The sequence below is a fragment of the Carettochelys insculpta genome, chromosome 1 (assembly GCF_033958435.1).
Source record: "Carettochelys insculpta isolate YL-2023 chromosome 1, ASM3395843v1, whole genome shotgun sequence".
NCBI classification, from domain to species: Eukaryota; Metazoa; Chordata; order Testudines; family Carettochelyidae; genus Carettochelys; species Carettochelys insculpta.
The window spans coordinates 17,434,417-17,455,070 of record NC_134137.1 but is presented as its reverse complement, the minus strand read 5'-3'; the positions used below and the strand labels follow the sequence as shown (position 1 = coordinate 17,455,070).

Here is a 20,654-nt window from a genome sequence, read left to right as displayed (position 1 = left end):
AACTTTTAATTTGTGTAACTATTATATCTTTGATTACTGCGCCCTCCACTTTTTAATCTCTGGCAATGGTGTGACTGGTAGCCATTTTATGTTTAGTTCAGTGCAGACAGTTACAGAGGAGACATACACACTGTAATCCCTCATGGAGACCTTACTTTTGTTGGAAATGAAACCCATTGTGACTCACCGTATATGATTAGCTCTGAGTCGCTGAAAAAACACACATCACCTCTGAATTTTCTTTCTTATTTGCCAAGTGTCAGAGAACAAGAAAGGGTGATCCAGTGGCTAAGGAATTAGAGAATCAGGATATACAAGTCCGGTTCCTGGGTCTACCACAGACTCTTTGTGGCATCTCCCAGAATTCACTTCAGTTCTATATCTCAGTTCCCTCTTTGTAAAATATTGTGCATTAATGTTGTAAGCCTGTCAGGGCAAGGATCATCAATAACTGTGTATTAGTACAGCACCTTGCAGAATGGGACCTCAATCTTGCTAGCATAATACGTACAATAATTACAACACTATTTCTATGGTCTTTGTGACATGTATATTCCTAGATCAGGTGTTTAGAGTGAAAGCTTCAATAGAATGTATAAAGTCACCCATGTTACTGTCATCATCTTTAGTGTAGAAAGGTGTAAGCAGCTTTGCTCATTGGTCAGCATGAAGGTTTTGAATCTGTGTAACCTTTGAAGTATCAGAGGGGTAGCTGTGTTAGTCTGGATCTGCCAAAGCAACGAGGGGTCCTGTGGCACCTTATAGGCTAACAGAAATGTATGAGCATAAGCTTTCGTGGGCAAGGACCTGCTTCGTCAGATGCATCTATAGGGTGCCACAGAACCCCTCGTTGCTGTAACCTTTGAAGAAAACCTCAAAGTGAATCAATTATGAAATAACATTCTTCTGAAGCCCTGCTCCACATAACCTACCAAGTGAGACTTTTCAGCATTTCTGGTTTTTTGATTGCAGTTGTCATACAAACAGCATCTGTGCCATCAGTACCAGCTCTGACCCATAATTGCTTCATCCACTTCTGTTATTCCTTGTTTCACCTAATTAGCAAGTGACCGTACAATGTACCCATCTGTGGCAATGTCTCAACCTGTCTCTTCCCCAGACTCCCCTGGGACATTGCTGCTGGCCCTGGCACTTGCTGATCCAATCGCATGAGGCAAAACCAGTTGCTTGGGAACCAGATTCAATTGTTCTTCCCAGTGAAATACTGATTGGCATGCAAATGATGTTTACATTTCTAAAAGCTTTCAGCCTGCTCTTCTTGGCTGGGGAGGGGGAAGGTGGTACTGTGTCACCTTCAGAAGGTTACTTGAGTAAAAGTGCAGCTGCTTTCACTTCTGGATACTTGAGTACAGTCAAGCTGCGCATCGTGTATACATTTACTCAAGTAGTTTTCCAGAGGGACACCAGTGACTTATACTTAAGTACAATCTCCCTCAACCCCAAAGCAGCAGTAATTTTTACTCAAGTAACTTTCTGAGTACTTTTTCATCTCTGCCCTGTCTACTGTTCGTCAAATCTCTTATGCCCTTCACAGGCTGGGATAACTACAAATGAAGGAAGAATCAACTGTAAAAGGAGTGGACTGAATTTTACTCGATTGAGTTATGTGGGCTAAGCGCTCTGTAGGTCTAACTCCGCCCTGGGTTATCCCCATGCTGCCCCTTGACTTGTCATTGTGTGGGGACTTTTGTAGCTTTGTAGAGAACTATGTAGGTTATAGACACAGTGTGAGATTTTGTGTACCATAGTCAGATTCTGACTGTCCCTGTTGACATAGGACATCACCATTTTTACCACGCTGTTCCTTCAACGTTCCTGTCCATCCAACCCAGTCCAGTCATTCTATTGTATTTTAATTTTAAAGCACCCAATACCCTATTGTCTAGGCACTAGCTCAGGGTATTTCCCACAACCTAAAATCTGTGTCCACATAGTTCTTCTTAAAGCCCCTACTTAAAATTTGCAGCCTCTTAAGGTTGATGCAAAAAGTCGCATCATTTGTCAGCTTGATGTGCTATGCTATGAAGAGTGACAGGTCAGAGATGCGTTATGCAAATCTAGAGCCAGATTTTGCTCACTCTAAAGTTAAAGGATGCTCTGATTTGGGGCAAAAGTTGTTCCTTTTATAGAGCTAGTGAATGGTAATCCCTTAAGATTAGGATCCTGGTTCAGACTCAAACTCACCCACAAAAAGCTCAGTGGTATTTTGTCTAGGACTGTGGTTCTGATCAATGTTCTCTCACTTTTTTTCCCTCTGTGGGTAGAATAAATTTTGTTATGTGCACCAAGGTATGTATAGGTGTGCATCACTAGTAGAAATGCATGCTGCCCATGGTGGGGGCTGTGGGCACTCTGCTAATAAGCTGAGCAACACTCGAATCTCTCATGGGTGGCTGCCCAAGTGCTCAGTTTACAAGGAATACTGGATCTGATCCACCAATATTGCTGACTTTGTTACCAGTTAAATAAATGCAGCCTTCATTTATTTCAGTACAAGAAACCTTCATGAATATGTTGCACGGGAGTAATGGAGGGCAGAATTCAGCCTACTATATCAAAGCCAGCAGCTATATAATAATTTTGGCTAGCTAAAAGTTGTCTAAAAGTAGCCTTATAAAAGACACAGATACATACCAATGACCCCAGTGGAACTGGCTCTGCTCTGGGTTGATCTTGGCTACTTACCAGTTCCATGTTCCATTATTCATATTTCTGTGGTTGTTGCCGTGTCTAATGAAGACACACATGGTGCACATTGCGTGCTGCTATGCCTCATTTCACTCACTGGCGTTACACTCACTGGGCACAGTGGAAATAAGGCTCCCTAACTGCAGAAATGTGTGGTATGAAATATTCATACTGGGTCAGTGAAGAATTCTGTGCTACCAGCTGGCGAGCACGTTATACAGTAGTAATGCTCAAGCAAATGTTGACACAGGATATTAGAAAATCCAAACAAGGCTGCAGAACCACATGCAATAGTATTGCAAACAGCACTGCAGTTAGCTTGCGTTCCATTGTACTGCTGACATTTAACTAACATGGCCAGCATGGTGTTCATACGCAGGAGTCTCATGTCAGAAGCTCCATGTGGTCCGTGAGTCTTCATCAGATTTTGTTAAGGGTAAAGGCCTGGATTCTGACCTCATACCAATGGAATAAGCTCTACTAAGAACAGCATCTGGCCCGCTAAGAGTAACACTGGGTGGTCCCTCCACCATATTAAAACAAGGATATATTCTGTGGTACGATGAAGTGTACAGTGTAATTGTTTTAAATAATCTGTACAGTTCTGATAATATAATATAATATAATATAATATAATATAATATAATACCAGATGTGTCTAGGAGATTAACTAGCCCAACCCCACTGAAAATCAAGAAGCTTCTCTAAGCACACAAATTGCATTAGTTTAACTAAAGGCGCAATGTTACTCTTAGATTAATGTCTGCTTCTTGGAGCAGTCAGTCCAAGAACCCACAAGTGGAGACACAATTCTTGTTTTAGACCTCAATGATGCACAGGATCCGCTCCGAGAGGTGAATAAAGTGGAAACTCTTGGCAATAACAGTTACAATGTAAGTAAATTTAACACTCTTGTAAGAGGGAAAATAACAAAGAAACTCACACCATAGCATTTTACTTCAAAAATGGTACACTAAACAATGAGGAGGCTAGTTAAAGGGAAATGAAAAGGAAGAGTTGCAAGAGTGAAATACCTGCAAGCTGCATGGGAACTATACGTGTACCCCAAATAAAACAAACAAACAGTAGGAGAACCAAAGGAAAAAAGATACCATAGCAAAAAAATAGTAAAAGGGGCAGTTATAGACAGACAGACATCTTTATAAAAAAATGGAAGTCAAATCCTGTTGAGGAAAATAGAAAGGACCAAAATTCTTGCAAGTCAAGTGTAAGTGTATAATAAGATAGGCCCGAAAAGAATTCAGAGAGTAATTACCAAAAGATGTAGTAATTAATAGCAATTTTTTGAGTACATCAGAAGCAGGAAGCCTGCTAAACCAGTCAGTGGGTCACTGGATGATCAAGGTGCTGAAGGAAGACAAGGCTGTTGCAAAGAGGTTACATGATTTGATTGCATCGGTCTTTGCTGCAGATGATGTGAAGGAGATTCCCACAGCTGAGCTGTTGTTTTAGCTGACAAATCTCATTGTCCCTTCTCAAAAAAGATACATTAGAGTTTGAAAAAATACAGAGAAGGTCAACAAAAATGATTACGGGTAGGAACAGCTTCCATATGAGAAGTGATTAAAAAAGACTGGGGTTGTTCAGGTTGCAAAAGAGAAGGCTGGAAGGAGGTAGGATAGACGTCCATGAAATCATGAATGATGTGGAGAAAGTGAATTGGGCTGTGTTATCTACCCCTTCACGTAACACAAGAACCAGGGGTCACCCAATGAAATTAATAGGTAGCAGGATTAAAACGAACAAAAAAGGGTATTTCTTTGCACAATGCACAGCCTATGGAACTCATTGCCAGGGGATGTTGTGAAGGCCAAAAGTATAACTGGGTTCACAAAAGAATGAGATTAAGTTCGTGGAGGCTAGCCAATGGTGGACCTGTTAGCCAAGATGGGCAGGGAAAATGCGTGTAGACTCTCTGCTGGCTACTTAGAAGTAATGCCTAACTTAGAAGTTAACTTTGAAGTTAGTTTCTAGTGTAGCTGCACCCATTATGTAATTATGCAATCAGAGAATCATAGGAGATTGGGACTGGAAGAGGCTTTGTGAAGTCACCTAGTTCAACCTCTTGCTCAAAGCAGGACGGACCCCAGCTGAGTTTGAAAATATATGAAAACTGTTGTCATCCCACCTCCAGCCCCCATCCTCTCTTCTCCCGAGGAACCAGATAGTAATGCGGCACCAGAGAAAATTGCTGTGATTTAGCACCCAGTGGGAATCTGATAGCGTAACACCTGATGCTGTGTGTGTGGGAGCCAATGGGGTAGTTATTTGCCATTTTATTGACATCTCACTTGCCCAACTGCAATATCAGTTGAGTCAGAATTGCTCTTCTGATTTAAAGAAGCTGAAATACATGGGGGCCAATGGTCAGAGCCAGAGTTACCCACTCAAGTGAGGCTGTCTGAATTTCAGCTCCGTGCTGCTGTAGTGCAGGATGTGAGACTCAGACTTAGCCAAGGGAAATAACATACCTTCCCCCACCCCCTGGTTACGAGCGAGCAGATGCTGAGCGGTCATGGCATTTGTGATTGCTGGAGTTGAGATGAGGGGTTTTCATTGTAGAATGAGCATGAGGAATGTGGCGTGCTCATGTCTTACAGCGCACATTGGGGGCTGCTTGGAGAGGGAGTCTGGCAATGATTTGAGGTCTTTGGGGACTTTAAAGAGGTAGCCAGTTTGATTTAGTATGCCCCAGTTACTGACTGCCCATTTGCGACTCTTGAAAGAGGGTTCATTTCTGAGAGGGTGGGCGTTCAGAGCTTGCCGAAAATCAGGCCGTTTGAACGTGTCACTAGTTGGGCATCTACAAACTGTGGTACCCCTAGATGACAAGTCTCTTTTGAAAGTCTTAAGCTACGTCTACACGGGGATGCTACATCGAAATAGTTTATTTCGATGTAGCGAAATCGAAATAAGCTATTTCGATGAATAGCATCTACACATCCTCCAGGGCTGGTGCCATCGACGTTCAATGTCGACGTTGGGCAGCACTACATTGAAGTAGGCGCTGCAGGGGAGCGTCTACACACCAAAGCGGCCCACATCGAAATAAGGGTGCCAGGAACAGCTGCAGACAGGGTCACAGGGCGGACTAGCACTTCCAGGGCAACAGCAAGCCGCTTTCTTAAAGGGCCCCCTCCCAGACACGCACTAAACAGCACAAGATCCACAGAGCCGACAACTGGTGGCAGACCCTGTGCATGCAGCATGGATTCCCATGGGCTAAAGGCTGCTGCACACGGTGACCATAGAGCCCCGCAGGGGCTGGAGAGAGCGTCTCTTAACCCCTCAGCTGATGGCTGCCATGGTGGACCCCGCTATTTTGATGTTGCGGGACGCGGATCATCTACACGTCGAAGTAGGGCGCTATTCCCATCTCCTGTTGGGGATAGTGATTTCGACATCTCGCCGCCTTACGTCGATTTCAACTTCAAAATAGCGCTTGCCATGTGTAGATTTGGCAGGCACTATTTCGAAGTTGGCACGGCTACTTCGAAGTAGCCGGCTCATGTAGACAGGGCTTTAGTGCGCTACCTGCACGTTTCCTGGCTTTCAGGGGTTTGTGTAGGTCAGGGTTTCCCTACAACAATCTTAACTGGTCTTGAGACTAGAAATGAAATCCAAATTTGCTAGATTGTGTAAACCCAGACACCTTGCGGGTTGCACAGAGTGTAGATCAGAGCAGAATTTGTCCCCAGATAGTTTCACTTATAGCATGATACAGTAGATATTTTGTGGGGTTCAAATTCTGCTTCCAGTCCAGCTGGCATATGCCAGAAAGCAAGTTTCAGTGATGCCAAGGGAAAGACGCCTACTTGCTTCCAATGAAGTGGGAGCAGGCTTTAAATGCACAGTTTCTCCAATAACTTCAGTAAAGCTGCTGGGTCTTTTACACAGGTGTAACTGTAAGCAGGGGCTGCACCAGTGTCCGTGGCAAAGCTTATCACAGGTTTCCTTTCTCCTAATTGATCCACTGCTACCAGGTATTTCCCGTTCTCATACTCACATGGGATCTTCCCATTCATTGAAAATCCTGAAAGATGTCAAGTACCTGCAACTCCTTTAGTGCGAGAGCTTCAGGAGCTCTGCACCTTCTGTCAGGGTTCGATCTGTTGTTAGGTTTGGTGGGCAAGATAGATTGGACATTGGGACCTGATATCTTTAAGCCATTGGTAGTTAGGGCCATTGGTACAGGTGGGTAGGTAGTTGGAACTCTATTTGCAACTTGGCCTTTTGGCTGAGCTGGCCAATTTTGGCATAAATTAGTAACGGTGGTTTGGAGATCTGGACTCTTGTCCAATAGGATCTGAAGACAAAGCAGTAGACAATCCCCAGCAGGGATCATTTCTGTCGGGGCAGGAATATGAACTGGCCTAGATAATATTTCCTTACTGTCTAACTTCTGTCTAGGCCATCAGCCCTGTTTCACACAGAAGGCCAAGAATTTACAATATGGGGACCATTTTGGGTCAGTAAATTACAGAGTTTAGCAAATAATTGAATTTTCAGTTCATGGTCTGAACCATAAAAATCTAAAAAAAAAATCGAGTTCAGTTTGAACTAAAACTGAATTCTTATGGTTTTTCTCACCAAAATGAAAAAAGATTCAGCTGATTAGTGGAGTGCCTACCGCTGCCGGTAGCCAGAAATATGTGCTTCTATGGGTGGTGCACATTTGCACATGAGTTGGTGCAGGTAACAAATTTATTCTGCCCTCGGATGGAAAAAAATTGAGGCAGCGCTGAGCATGAGTATGAGCGGCAGGGTGTAGCCTTTAATTTGTGCCAGGCAGTCTTTTTCTGAAGAAACATTTATCACGTTAGTTGTTGCTAAATGGATTTTGCAAATGATTCTTAAATCTTCACTAGCAGAATTACCAGACCTGCTGCTTTAGTGCCATCTGCAGCCATTTGTGTTTGTCTCTGAATGCCACATCGTAGTTCCACCAAAGTAATTCTATGGAGTAGAACAGAGCAAAGTGTGGTAATGAACCATAACACCAGAGTCTCTGCTATGCTCCTGGCTTTTAGTGCCCAGCACAGTTATGCATTTACTTCCCAGGCTCATCATAGTCACCATTTTGCTGGGGGAGATTGATGTTTCCAGATTGGCTGTTGATGTGCAATAGGATAAGATCACCAAATGCATTTTCGTGAGTAACCAATAGGAATTTGAACCGTGGTTTCCCAAGCAATTGTGGTGTGCCTTGCATCACCCTAATCTTCAAGCAGACAATATTTATAACCCATTTGCCAGCACTGCAAAACATTTCAAGATCCACATCTCTCCAGTGTATAGCATGAAGGGTTACAAAGAAGAGCAGCAATTTAGTCTCTGTGCTGTGAAATATTTCAGGAACTAAGGAGATATTGTGTGTCAGGTCATATTTAGCCAGGAACAGTAGTTAAACTCTTCATGGACTGCAAAGTCCATGTTCAGTAGCCAGCTCTGTCCTTTCATTGGAAGCAAGAATCTTTACAAGAATCCTGTGTCAATATCAAGTGAAACTAACTAATAGGAATTCTGTTCTCTCCATGTTATCTTTATCTACTTCTCAGCTCTTACACAGCATCACTTAGTGCGTATTTTATTTTTTTTCCTAGTGTATTTTTCACCTGCCCCCCCCCCCATGCAGAGTAGCAATCAAGTTGAGGAAAACATTAATAGCTAGTATGTCAATGTTAGCAGACTCTCAAATTAATGTTATTAAAGAATTCCCCCACTCCATGGCTACATCTACACGTGAAGCCAACATCGAAATAGCTTATTTCGAAGTAGCAACATCGAAATAGGCTATTTCGATGAATAACGTCTACACGTCCTCCAGGGCTGGCAACGTCGATGTTCAACTTCGACGTTGCGCGGCACCACATCGAAATAGGCGCTGCGAGGGTATGTCTACACGCCAAAGTAGCACACATTGAAATAAGGGTGCCAGGCACAGCTGCAGACAGGGTCACAGGGCAGACTCAACAGCAAGCCGCTCCCTTAAAGGGCCCCTCCCAGACACAGTTGCACTAAACAACACAAGATCCACAGAGCCGACAACTGGTTGCAGACCCTGTGCATGCAGCATGGATCCCCAGCTGCGGCAGCAGCAGCCAGAAGCCCTGGGCTAAGGGCTGCTGCCCATGGTGACCATAGAGCCCCGCAGGGGCTGGAGAGAGAGCATCTCTCAACCCCCCAGCTGATGGCCGCCATGGAGGACCCGGCAATTTCGACGTTGCGGGACACGGATCGTCTACACGGTCCCTACTTCGACGTTGAACGTCGAAGTAGGGCGCTATTCCGATCCCCTCATGAGGTTAGCGACTTCGACGTCTCACCGCCTAACGTCGAAGTTAACTTCAAAATAGCGCCCGACGCATGTAGCCGCGACGGGCGCTATTTCGAAGTTAGTGCCGCTACTTCGAAGTAGCGTGCACGTGTAGACACAGCTCATAAGTGAAAAACAAAGACTGACCTCTCCCAGCTTCACCCACCTGCTCAGAAAAGAAATCAGAGGAAGGTGATTTGATGTGCAGCGTGCCCTAAAGAAACAACAAATGCAGACCAATGGGGAAAGCAAACTCCAGTCAGTGATTCTCTTCTGGGAACACATGCCCCCAGCTCTCAGACAAAGTGTCTCGGAGGAGCTCAGTTGCAGAGTTACAGCACTTAGTGAGAGGTGGTTTCTAAGATACTCAAAGCATAAAGGACTCCATAGAACAAAACCAGCAACTTGAGTTGTATCACCAAACTAATGGGAATCCTGTGTGTTCTGTGGTGCATGTGGTAGTGTTATGTGCCCACAGGGCACCCTAGCTGTGTGAGCAGACCCATTCTGCACTAGCTGAAGGTCCTGTGTGATTGTCCAGGTTGGCGGTATGTAGTGGACACTGCCGAAATGCAAACCTGAGGTGCCAAAGGCATGGAACCCTTCAGGATAGATGGGAGCCTTCCTTCAAGTAATACGGGATGGGGAAGCCATGATGCCACAGTCCAGACTCTAGCTCATGCCAGGGTCCCCAGGTCTCAATGGAACACTGAAATATACCTAAGCAGGAATCAGTCTGGCTCAGCTGCGTGGTAGTGCAGTTAAAACAGGTATTAGGGTTAGAAAAACGTGTTTAGTCATTAGACGTTGTTGACTGCTTATGGGTTGTGGCCTGCCTCAATCTCACTCTGTATCTCATAATACAAGGGAATAACTGAGCATTGCTATTGTAAGGATCTGTAACTGTAAATCATCAGATGGAGACATTATCTGTTATCAGAAGGGTAGCTGTGTTAGCCTGTGTCTGCAAAAACGATGAGAAGTCCTATGGCACCTCATGGACTAACAGATTGTTTGGAGCATAAGCTTTCGTGGTCAAAGACCCACTTTGTCAAATGTGTGGAGTGGAAATTCCAGAGGCAGGTATAAATATACAGGCACATGAAAAAAGGAGTGTACCAATCAAGAGGAAGGCCAGAGTTAACAAAGTCAATTGAGTCAGCTCTGGCCTTCCTCTTGACTGATACTCCCCTCTTTTCTTGTGACTATATATTTCTACCTGCCTCTGGAATTTCTACTCCATGCATCTGACAGAGTGGGTCTTTACCTACGAAAGCTTATGCCCATGAAAGTTTATGCTCCAATAAATCTGTTAGTCTATAAAGTGCCACAGGACTTCTTGTTGTTTTTGTAGACATTATCTAGTGTGCAATGCTGAGCTGCAACAACAGTTGTCATGTCCTGCCCAACAGGGGAAGGCCATTGACCCCAGAAGGCCTATTGTGGAATATTAAAGAGGATGTAAGACTTTGTTGTGCTGCTTTTTCCCCTCCCTTGCCTGATGAAAATGAGTAATCCAAGTGGATTCTTCCCATCATCTGAGTTTGCCCCTGGAAGCACATGGCAGGTGGGGGATAAAACTCTTTAGCAGAAAGGACTGAGTATGTCTATGGTGCTTAGAGGGCCAAGATTTTCCAGGCATAAGCAAGCCATCCCCAGCTCTTTAGTCTGGGTTAGCCCTAAAAGTCACGTAGCACTTGCTTTCTATAGAAGCTTCTATTACTTTTTTAAACTTGACACGGTAACTTAGGTATGTAGCTATCTTTACCTCCTTCAATCATGCAAATAATTCTTTTTGTTTGTTTTGTCCAGTTCATAAATCTGTGTATAGTTCTTTGTATATTTGGCTACAAGTGTTGTCTTTGTGTAAAATGTAAGGTGCCATTGACTTGGGGTAAATGACTGGGATTGGGAGTTACCGGAGCATAGTATTGCTGTGATTCTTGATGTGAAGGACCACCTATCACAAGCACAAGCGTATGTGGCTGGTGAGCTAGATTGGAATCTATAAGGGGACTCTCTGTGCCCCAATATTAAGGCTGTTATAGGCTGCGTCTACACGTGCACGCTACTTCGAAGTAGCGGCAGTAACTTCGAAATAGCGCCCGTCACGTCTACACGTGTTGGGCGCTATTTCGAAGTTGAAATCGACGTTAGGCGGCGAGACGTCGAAGTCGCTAACCCCATGAGCGGATGGGAATAGCGCCCTACTTCGACGTTCAACATCGAAGTAGGGACGTGTAGACGATCCGCGTCCCGCAACATCGAAATAGCGGGGTCCTCCATGGCGGCCATCAGCTGGGGGGTTGAGAGATACTCTCTCTCCAGCCCTTGCGGGGCTCTGTGGTCACCATGGGCAGCAGCCCTTAGCCCAGGGCTTCTGGCTGCTGCTGCTGCAGCTGGGGGTCCGTGCTGCATATACAGGGTCTGCAACTAGTTGTTGGCTCTGTGTATCTTGCACTGTTTAATGAAAGTGTGTCTGGGAGGGGCCCTTTAAGGGAGCGGCTTGCTGTTGAGTCCGCCCCGTGACCCTGTCTGCAGCTGTGCCTGGCTCCCTTATTTCGATGTGTGCTACTTTGCCGTGTAGACGTTCCCTCGCTGTGCCTATTTCGATGTTGGGCTGAGCAACGTCGAAGTTGAACATCGACGTTGCCAGCCCTGGAGGACGTGTAGACGTTATTCATCGAAATAGCCTATTTCGATGTCGCAACATCGAAATAAGCTATTTCGAAGTTGGGTGCACGTGTAGACGTAGCCATAGTGTCTAAGGATCTTACATTGGATGTGTGGTGGGTGAAACCTCTGTACAGAACTCACTGCCAATTTGGGGTCTATGCCATGAGGTGGGTACTCATGTTCTTGAATCACTGCAGACAGATTGATAAAAGTGCCTTGCTGTTGTTTGGACCTAATGAACATCTAACAGGACTGGCAAATCTTGCTCACAAAAGGTGATTGAATGAACTAATAATGTAGCCCCCCTTTCTGAGGTTTGTCTCTCCCATTCCATTGGTATCACTTCGGTTTTATGAATGTTAAATTTCAACCAGCTGCCTCTCATCTGAGCTTTGGTCTTGGCCAGACCTGGGAGAGACAAGAGACCCCACCATATGGGCCTGGCTTTGGACTTAGTAGCTGTGTCTACACGTGCACGTTACTTCGAAGTAGCGGCACTAACTTCGAAATAGCGCCCGTCGCGGCTACACGCGGCGGGTGCTATTTGGAAGTTAACTTCGGCGTTAGGCGACGAGACGTCGAAGTCCCTAACCTCATGAGGGGATCGGAATAGCGCCCTACTTCGACATTCAACGTCGAAGTAGGGACCGTGTAGACGATCCGCGTCCCGCAACGTCGAAATTGCAGGGTCCTCCATGGCGGCCATCAGCTGGGGGGTTGAAAGATGCTCTCTCTCCAGCCCCTGCGGGGCTCTATGGTCACCGTGGGCAGCAGCCCTTAGCCCAGGGCTTCTGGCTGCTGCTGCGGCAGCTGGGGATCTATGCTGCAGGCACAGGGTCTGCAACCCGTTGTCGGCTCTGTGAATCTTGTGTTGTTTAGTGCAACTGTGTCTGGGAGGGGCCCTTTAAGGGAGCGGCTTGCTGTTGAGTCCGCCCTGTGACCCTGTCTGCAGCTGTGCCTGGCACCCTTATTTCGATGTGTGCTACTTTGGCGTGTAGACGTTCCCTCGCAGCGCCTATTTCGATGTGGTGCCGCGCAACATCAAAGTTGAACATCGACGTTGCCAGCCCTGGAGGATGTGTAGACGTTATTCATTGAAATAGAGTATTTCGATGTTGCTACATCGAAATAAGCTATTTCGACGTAGGCTTCACGTGTAGACGCAGCCAGTGTCATCCATGTACCAATAGTTCTGCAGCCTTGAGTCCTTTCTGTCCCCTTTGGTATGCCCTGCCCTTAATACATGTTGCTATGACAACCAAACATAGTGCGGCCTCTTCCCTTGCCATTATGCCCAGCAGAACTCATCAAGATTGAAGATCAGCGAAATAAGTGGTGCTTTCTTGTAGCTGTCAGCCAGCATTCTTTGTAGACCTTAAAGATATTGTCCCCAGACTCTGTTAGAAGGGTGTGTTTTGATTATTATCTGGGGAACTTTCCTGTGACATAATGAGCACCTTCCGCTCATTGTGAATGGAGTAGGCTGAGCAATTCATAGGCTCTCAAATGTTTATGCTGCCTGTATGTTCCCCTTTTCCCCTCCTCTGTGTCTATCTTGTCTGTTGGTACGCTTCTCAGGGCAGTGTGCATACTGTGCCTAGCACAGGGGCCTCGCTCTCAGCTGAGCCTTGGGTACTGCTGTAATAAACATGATTAATAACAATGGTACTTAACAAAACTTACTTATGTGCAACCATAAAACAATAGAATCCAATTACAGAAGAAAATTATATGCTGAGACTGCAATCCTATTTTCTGAAATGCCTGAAATGTTCTAATGGGAACCAGGAATTCAGCTGAATTCAGACAGCTCCAGGAGGTTAGATTCCTTAGTCCAATAACTCTTTGTAGAAGGGCAATATTTGAGCAATGAATTACAGTGGAATTTCTCTGGAGGAGCATGTGACATCCGCTGAAATGCCAAGGAAGGATCCCAGATGAATCCATTGAGATATTACCTGTACAATGCAATACACTTTTATTTAGAGAACACCTTTCTTATATGTGCTCACTTAGAAAGCTCTGCAGAATTAAATAATACAATGAAGGCTTGCAGAGGGAGAGAGAAATGAAGACATAGAGGCAAAGGAAAGAGATGTATTTTTAGCTGAGATCTGCCATAAAATAAGGAGTTGAGACAACTCAGAGATACAGGGAGGCTGATCCACCGGGTAGGAATGGTGAGGAGAAAGCTTTTCCCCGGACAGTGACTGCCTAAAGGTAAAAAGTTCTAACACTTGATAGGCAGAGAGAAGAGGCAGGTAAGCAGAGAGAAGAACATTCTATGCAGAAGTAGAAGCAAATTTAGTGGGATGTCTGGTAAATCTGCACCTTCCTCTCTTTTTATATAATAATTTTCATCATAACAATAAACACGTGCAAGAGTTAGGATCTCTTCTTGGGCTCTTCAGTGCCCAGATGAAGCAAAACAGACTTAAGGGGCACTGAAGCCAGGACAGATTTTTCAGAAGGAGTCAGCACCTGACATCTGGGGACAGGTTTTTAAAAGCTCACCTATTTACAACCTACATTAAGAGGTCAGATTGTCAGCTGTCCCACCAATGACTTTTGTTTTTTGAGAGGCCACATCTAAATAGGAATTTTCCCATTGGCTTGGATGGAACTTGGGTAAAACCCAATGGGATCTGAGTTCTGGCATATCTGCCCCCATATGTCTATGGTATAAGGATTTCAGAATGTAAAATATACAGTCAGGGAAGGGCCATCCAATAAGATTTTCCTGTTGTTCTAATGTCTGCCTCCTGTTTCTTTTTGAATTCTAGAAATGAATTCCGACCCTGGGTAGATGTCAGCAGAGTCAAGCTTATAAAAGCCAAGCCCCAGTACAAGCCCCCGGATGAGAAAGTGATCCACGAAACCAGTTATAGTTCCCAGTTCAAGGGAGAGCCCAACAAGCCTGTGACAGCCGATAACAAATTCCTCGATCGCAGGAGGATACGCAGCCTTTACAGCGAGCCCTTCCTGGAACTGTCAAAGGTGAGAAGTACAGTGTAAGGGGACATGGGCCAGGAGGTGTTTGCAGCAGGATATAGCTATGAGGACTTCACAGCACTGCCTGGTTTCATCCTACTTCCCACGGCTTATTCATTTCTTGCCAGAGACACATTTAGGAATCCTAAAAAGCAGCTGAAGCATTAGCTGATGTAGCTTCATGGGCCTATGTTGAAATCTGTGGTGTGATGCTGAATTACAACAGGTGTGAGAGCTGGCCCCAAAATGTGTTTTTGCATTTCCAAGATCTCTAGCATAGATTATTGTTATTTGAGGTATGTCTACACCACCTGGTCAGGGTTGATCTTCTGGGGCTCTATTTTGCACGTCTAATAAAGAAATACAAAATCGAACTATCTGGGGTCAGCCATTGACCCCTGTTCTCCTTGATATTGCGAGGAGTAAGGGAGGTTGATGAGAGAGTTTCTCTCATCAACCTCCCTCTGTGTAGGTGGCCAGGTAAGTCGATTGCAGAGAAGTCAATTTTAGCTACACAATTGCTGTAGCTAGAATTGCGTATTTTCAATCGACTTTGCTCCCTAGTATAGAGCAAGTTTTGGTAAACACACAGCTACAGATGTGCTACTTTTTCATTTCATCCATGTCACTAAGCAGCAGATCCCCAGGCGGTGTAAATGGACGTAGCTCTGCTGACTTCAGTGTAGCTATGCCAATTTACAGCAGCCAAGGATGGCTCTCTAAATGGATCTGAATTGTTTTTCCTTCATCCCAGAGTTTGGATTTGTGCAGGTGTTCAAAGAATTCAGTGTTTGGGCCCAATATAAAGAGACGGGGGCGGGGGGGGGCAGATGGAAAATTCTGCTACCAGTGGGATTCTGAATCCCACCTCTTCCAAAGCTGGAGCGAAGGAATGGGTTGGATCCAAAGTTTTGTGTCAGACCTTCTCCAGGTAACAATCCAGCTCCACATTTGGTGCTATTGTTTCTTCTGGCAGCAGATGAAACCCAGGCATCCTAATGTGGTTCTCCTCCATTTTGTCAGCCTGAGAAAGGAGCAGAATAAGAAACACTCCCTCAGCCCTCCCAGACAGTGACTATAGAATAGAACTTTTAGAGCATCCAATGGGGATCCTGAGACTCCCTCCCTCCTTTGTTCTGGGCCTTCATTTCCCTCATCTGACCCCCAAGAAAGGCAACAGCTAAGGAGATTGCAAAACCACTCTCCAAATCATCAAGTAATGGGGGTAAGAAAATATGCCCCCCCTGCCAGCATCTGATGAGGTGTCCCAGCATCCCTTTGGGTTTCCCTGAAAAACTGGGGAATCCAATGTGTGCCACCACCAACCTCCTTTTGCTAGGCTGATCCCATTACTGAGGTTGCTCAACATTGACAGCTGTTTTCTAAGATGATGTCCAGACAGCCTCATGCATTACAGAGACATGAGAATGAGAGGTGAAATAGCATCCGTAAACAAATAAGGTGTAGAAGTCCTTACATAGCTCAGGCTACGTAATCAGCTGGTGTAAATCAGTTCAACTCCATCAATTTACCTAACACAGGAGGGTCTGGCCCCTTTATAGTTAGATATCATTAACCTCAACACTCGACATAGGGCTTGTCTACACACAGATTAAGGCTATGTCTACACTAGCCCAGAAGATCAACCTGCTCCAGGTCGATCTTCTGGGGTTTGGTTTCATGCATGTGGTAGGACATGCAAAATTGACCTTTCCACGGTCACAGTTGACTCCTGTATCGCTTGCAAGATGTGAGGAGCAAGGGAGGGTGACAGGAGAAACTCTCCCGTCAACCTTCTTCAGTAGGGATGGTCAAGTAAGCCGAGTGCAGATATGTCGATTCTAGCTACGCAATTGCCATAGCTAGAATTGCATTTCTATAGTCAACTTACTTTGCCTAGTCTAGACATAGCCTTAGCGTGCAGATAGCTGGGATGAAAATAAAAGTCTCCATGCAGACAAGCTCTTAAATGTTGAACATAAATAAACAAATATTGCCATCTCTTTTATGCTGTTGCCTTCTAAACCCTGTTTCTCTACCTTTTCCTGTGTGTCTCTGTGTTGGCGGTTTGTATGTTGCATCCATCCAGGTGGAGAAGCGTAGTGTTCAGACTTCCAAACCAAAAAAGACCACAGCGAGCCATAAACCACTGAAAAAGGCCAAAGACAAGCAGATTGCATCTGGCCGGGCTGCCAAGAAAAAGAGTGCAGAGAGCTCCAGCGGGACAAAGCCAGAGGACAAGGAGAAAAGTAAAGAGATGAACAATAAATTGGCTGAGGCAAAAGAGTAAATTTCACTGCACTTTTCTCTCTCTCTTTCATTTTTTTCTTTTATTAAATAAAGGCCACAAAATTAATTAGAGGCTTCAAATCTGCTTTTGTTCTGATTGTATTAGATTTTTATGTTTTATTTCCAAGGAGGATTAGAAATCTCATTTCAGAGGTCAGGTTTTCTGCTTTCCCTGCATGACACAGAGCTGTACAGAATGATGGGAAGAGGAGGAGGTTGGAATGCATAGAGGGTTGTAAGACTGCAAAAGTTTTCAATTAATTGTACACTGCGAAAGCATTAAAAGGCTTGTCTCTTTCCTGGGACCTGATCCTCCAGTGTTTTGATCACATAAGGCTGCCATTTGTTCTTCTGGTGCTGAGAAAGGGCTCAGTTGTGTCCCCAGGATCTGATCCCATGAGTCTGAGCACCCTTTGGAGGTTCTGAGCTCTGTCTGCCCCCAGTGGTATCAGTAGATTAGGAGCGGTGCTCAATATCTCATAACATCAGGCCTTGTAAATCATAACTCAATGGAGTCACTCCAGATTCACACTTCTCTGATTAAGAGCAGAACTTTTCTCAGCTACATCAAGGGCTGTTTGGCCCAAGGAAGTGATGAAGGCTCCGATCTCTTGGAAGGAAAGATTTTGGGCAAGCTGTTCAGCTGGTACAAATGGGCCATGCCCATTTACACCCCCTCAGGATCTGGCCCTGTGTTACAGCAGAAAGGAAAGTGAAGTAAGGCACGACAAGAGTCCAACTGGTTGCAAAGATTTCCTGCATGAGCTTCAGGTCAGATTCTGCAGGTTGTTCCACCCTATCATTTTACAGGATCCGCATCTCTTTTATGATTTCTGGTTTGTTTTGGAGCTTGGTCTGATTCCTACATTTTTCAGATGCAGGTGGATATTGTATGGAACAGGAACAGGAGCAGGTTTCAGAAATGGGTTCGATTTGCAGACATGGTTTTTTCTAGGTAGCACGGAGCAACTCCCCATTGTTAGTGCTGACAAACTGCTAGGACATTGTCCCAAGCACAAAAGTTTTAAATAGACCCAGTGCCTTTTTTGTTAAAAAAAGAGGTGCCGGTTCTCATCCGACTTCCTCCCTCACACCTCCTCAGACAATCCCATGACAGGGGCTGCCGAGGTGCCAATACTCAATACCAACAAGTACCAGCACAAAAAAAAAGCACTGAATATACCTACCTGTTAAGTCATACTTGCTCATATTTGTGTGAATGGCGCCATATTGGTAACTCTAACCTTCAGCTTGGCCGAATCCCTGAGGTCTCAACTTAGTTCTTACAGTGTCCTGACTCTGATAAATTCCTACCAAAGTCAGTCTGACTTAATGAACACAGAGGGCCTCTTCCCCGACTGTTGCCAATTGCATAGTTTTCTTAAAATCAGTAGGGCCTGGCCCAGAGTGGCACTCTCAGGATTTGGCTCACAGAGCTAGGAGAGCTAAATACCTTCCAGGATTGGTTTCTGCTTGACAAAACGGAGTCATTGAACCACTTGGTAATAAACCCACAGAGCAGCTGTAGGAATCAAGACTGATTGGCCTGGATTAATTCTTCCTACTTTAGCTCAAGCCAAATTGCAAATTGCCAGTAGGTAAAAGCAACTGGGGAAGAAGTAAGCTGAGAGCTCCAGTATCATATTGCTGCAGTGCTATTTGAAAAAAGGAATCTCTTTCTTCTAGAATATATTAGATGTGATTTAAACTCTTGCAATTTTTTTTTCTTCGAGTGGCAATTTCAACTTTCAGAATCCAAAGACTTGTCATTTGGCATGTTGGAAAAAAATTAAAAGGGGTGTCACAACGCAAGGGTAAGAGAAGGTTTCTAAAGCTTAGGGAAGTTGTATGCTATGTGAGTAGCAAGCGGTGTTAGGTTGATTAATGAACACATTCAAAGGTTAGTGTGTTTTGTAGTATGTCCTGTTTGCCTTGTGCTAACAGCCTAAAGCTTTTGAGTATAAGTGTAATGTTTTGAATTCAGTGCTGTATTGCCAAGTTTAGCTGTGTTGGAACTGTGTAGTGTGACCTAGCCAGGATGTATGTGTGGAAAAAAATATATGTACGTGCCTCTAGGAGGAACACAGGGAAATCCTCCAAGAAGTAAAACTGTGGAACTAGTTGTGAATGTAATGCATTTTTCACATGCATGCTTCATGAGAACCTCACTGGACTGTCAATAATGGTCATTGCTAGTCGGAGTGCTCAGAAACTGAATGAATGTTGAGCAACAGCAAACCTCAGTTCTGTCTATCAGTGTAAAGTAGCTCAGCAAAGGGTTGCGCTCAACTCATGGAAGATAATGCAGCTTCCTTCCAACCAGATGTTCATTAACTTTCCGGAGCAAGCTGAGCCTCAATGACTCTGTGATTCTTGGTGTGTTGACAGATGCCCCCATTCACCTTTACACCACTTAGGCCAGGTCTACACTGCAAGCTTACAGCTGTACTACTGTCAGAACACTTGGGTCGCTGCATTCTGCCAATGGGAAGGAACTCTCCTATTGACACAATAAAACCAGCTCAATGAGCAGCGCTAGCTATGTTGGAGAGAGGGTGTTTCCTGCCAACATGGCGCTGTGCACACAAGCCCTTGTGCTGGCAAAACTCCTGTCACTTCAAGAGGTGGTTTTTTCACACCCCCAAGCAACAAAAGTTTTGCCAGTGTAAGTGCTAGTGTAGACATGACCTCAGCAACATATCTTCGTATCTCAGGTAGAGCATAGCAACAGTTTAAGATGATGAAGCATCGGAGCAGTTAGACAATGTCAGTAAAGGGTGAAAGTGCTTTATAATAGGCAGAAACACTGACTTCACACGTGAGAGAGCTTGTACATATTCATTGCAGAAGATCATACGTTTTTGCCCATCAGCATCCATATCAATGCTTCACTAAGTGCCAAGTCTGCTGGAAGTCAGTGAGATGAAAATGTGGCCCTACAAGGTTTAGCAGTAAGTCCCTTGGATAGGCCTGATTTTGTCTCTAAATGTGCACACTATTGAGGGCTCTGGGCATGCATCCAAGTGCAAAGATTGGCCCAGTGGTTAGTATCAGGAGGTATAATAAAATCAGGACTTTGGGCCAAATTCTTTGTTGAGTTGCACTCCATGCCGGCCCACAGGTGTCAGTGGGGTTGTATGAGGTGAATCTCAGCACAGAATTTTGACCTAAGGGCCTCGTCTTGCCTTACCTGTGATGGAACTCCTATCAATCCCAGATGGGCATGGAGTCGAGACAGTGTGTAGTCCTTTGCCTGCTTTCTCTTTCTTAATACTCAGACAGTGCATTTAACATTGCTCAGAAAGGAGTTGAAATCTTTGCTGAAAAAAGTTCACTTTCAGTGCTAAGCTTGTTGCTTTAATTTGGCAAGGATTTATGCTCTGATTGCGGGTTTCCAACTGCCATAAAGGTAGTTATGTTTCATTGCCAACTTGTAATATGTTTTGCTTTCCTGGTTAAGAAGTGTTTGCTTTGTCCTTCTGAGAATTCCTATGTCTTTCTTTCACCCCCTACTTACTTATTTTCACTGCGTCTTACTGTGCTGTCACGCCCTTCTGCAAGATGGTGCTAATGGCCAATGGGCTTCTTGTTCTGACTGCTTTGCAAATGCATCATCTGCTTCTTCATCTGCAATGTTTCTGTTGTAAATACC

The 20,654-nt window shown here is 44.8% G+C and overlaps 1 protein-coding gene across 1 annotated transcript in view; it reads left to right on the top strand.

Annotated features, from left to right (window-relative positions):
• Positions 1-17,130, top strand: part of MAP6 (microtubule associated protein 6) — a 46,729-nt gene extending 29,599 nt beyond the window's left edge. The window contains exons 2-3 of the mRNA XM_074981116.1: positions 14,506-14,719; positions 16,803-17,130. Of these exons, the coding sequence (XP_074837217.1) occupies positions 14,506-14,719; positions 16,803-17,003 (415 nt within the window). The 3' untranslated portion in view covers positions 17,004-17,130. The remainder of the gene's footprint in view (positions 1-14,505; positions 14,720-16,802) is intronic.
• The last annotated feature ends 3,524 nt before the right edge of the window (positions 17,131-20,654 follow it).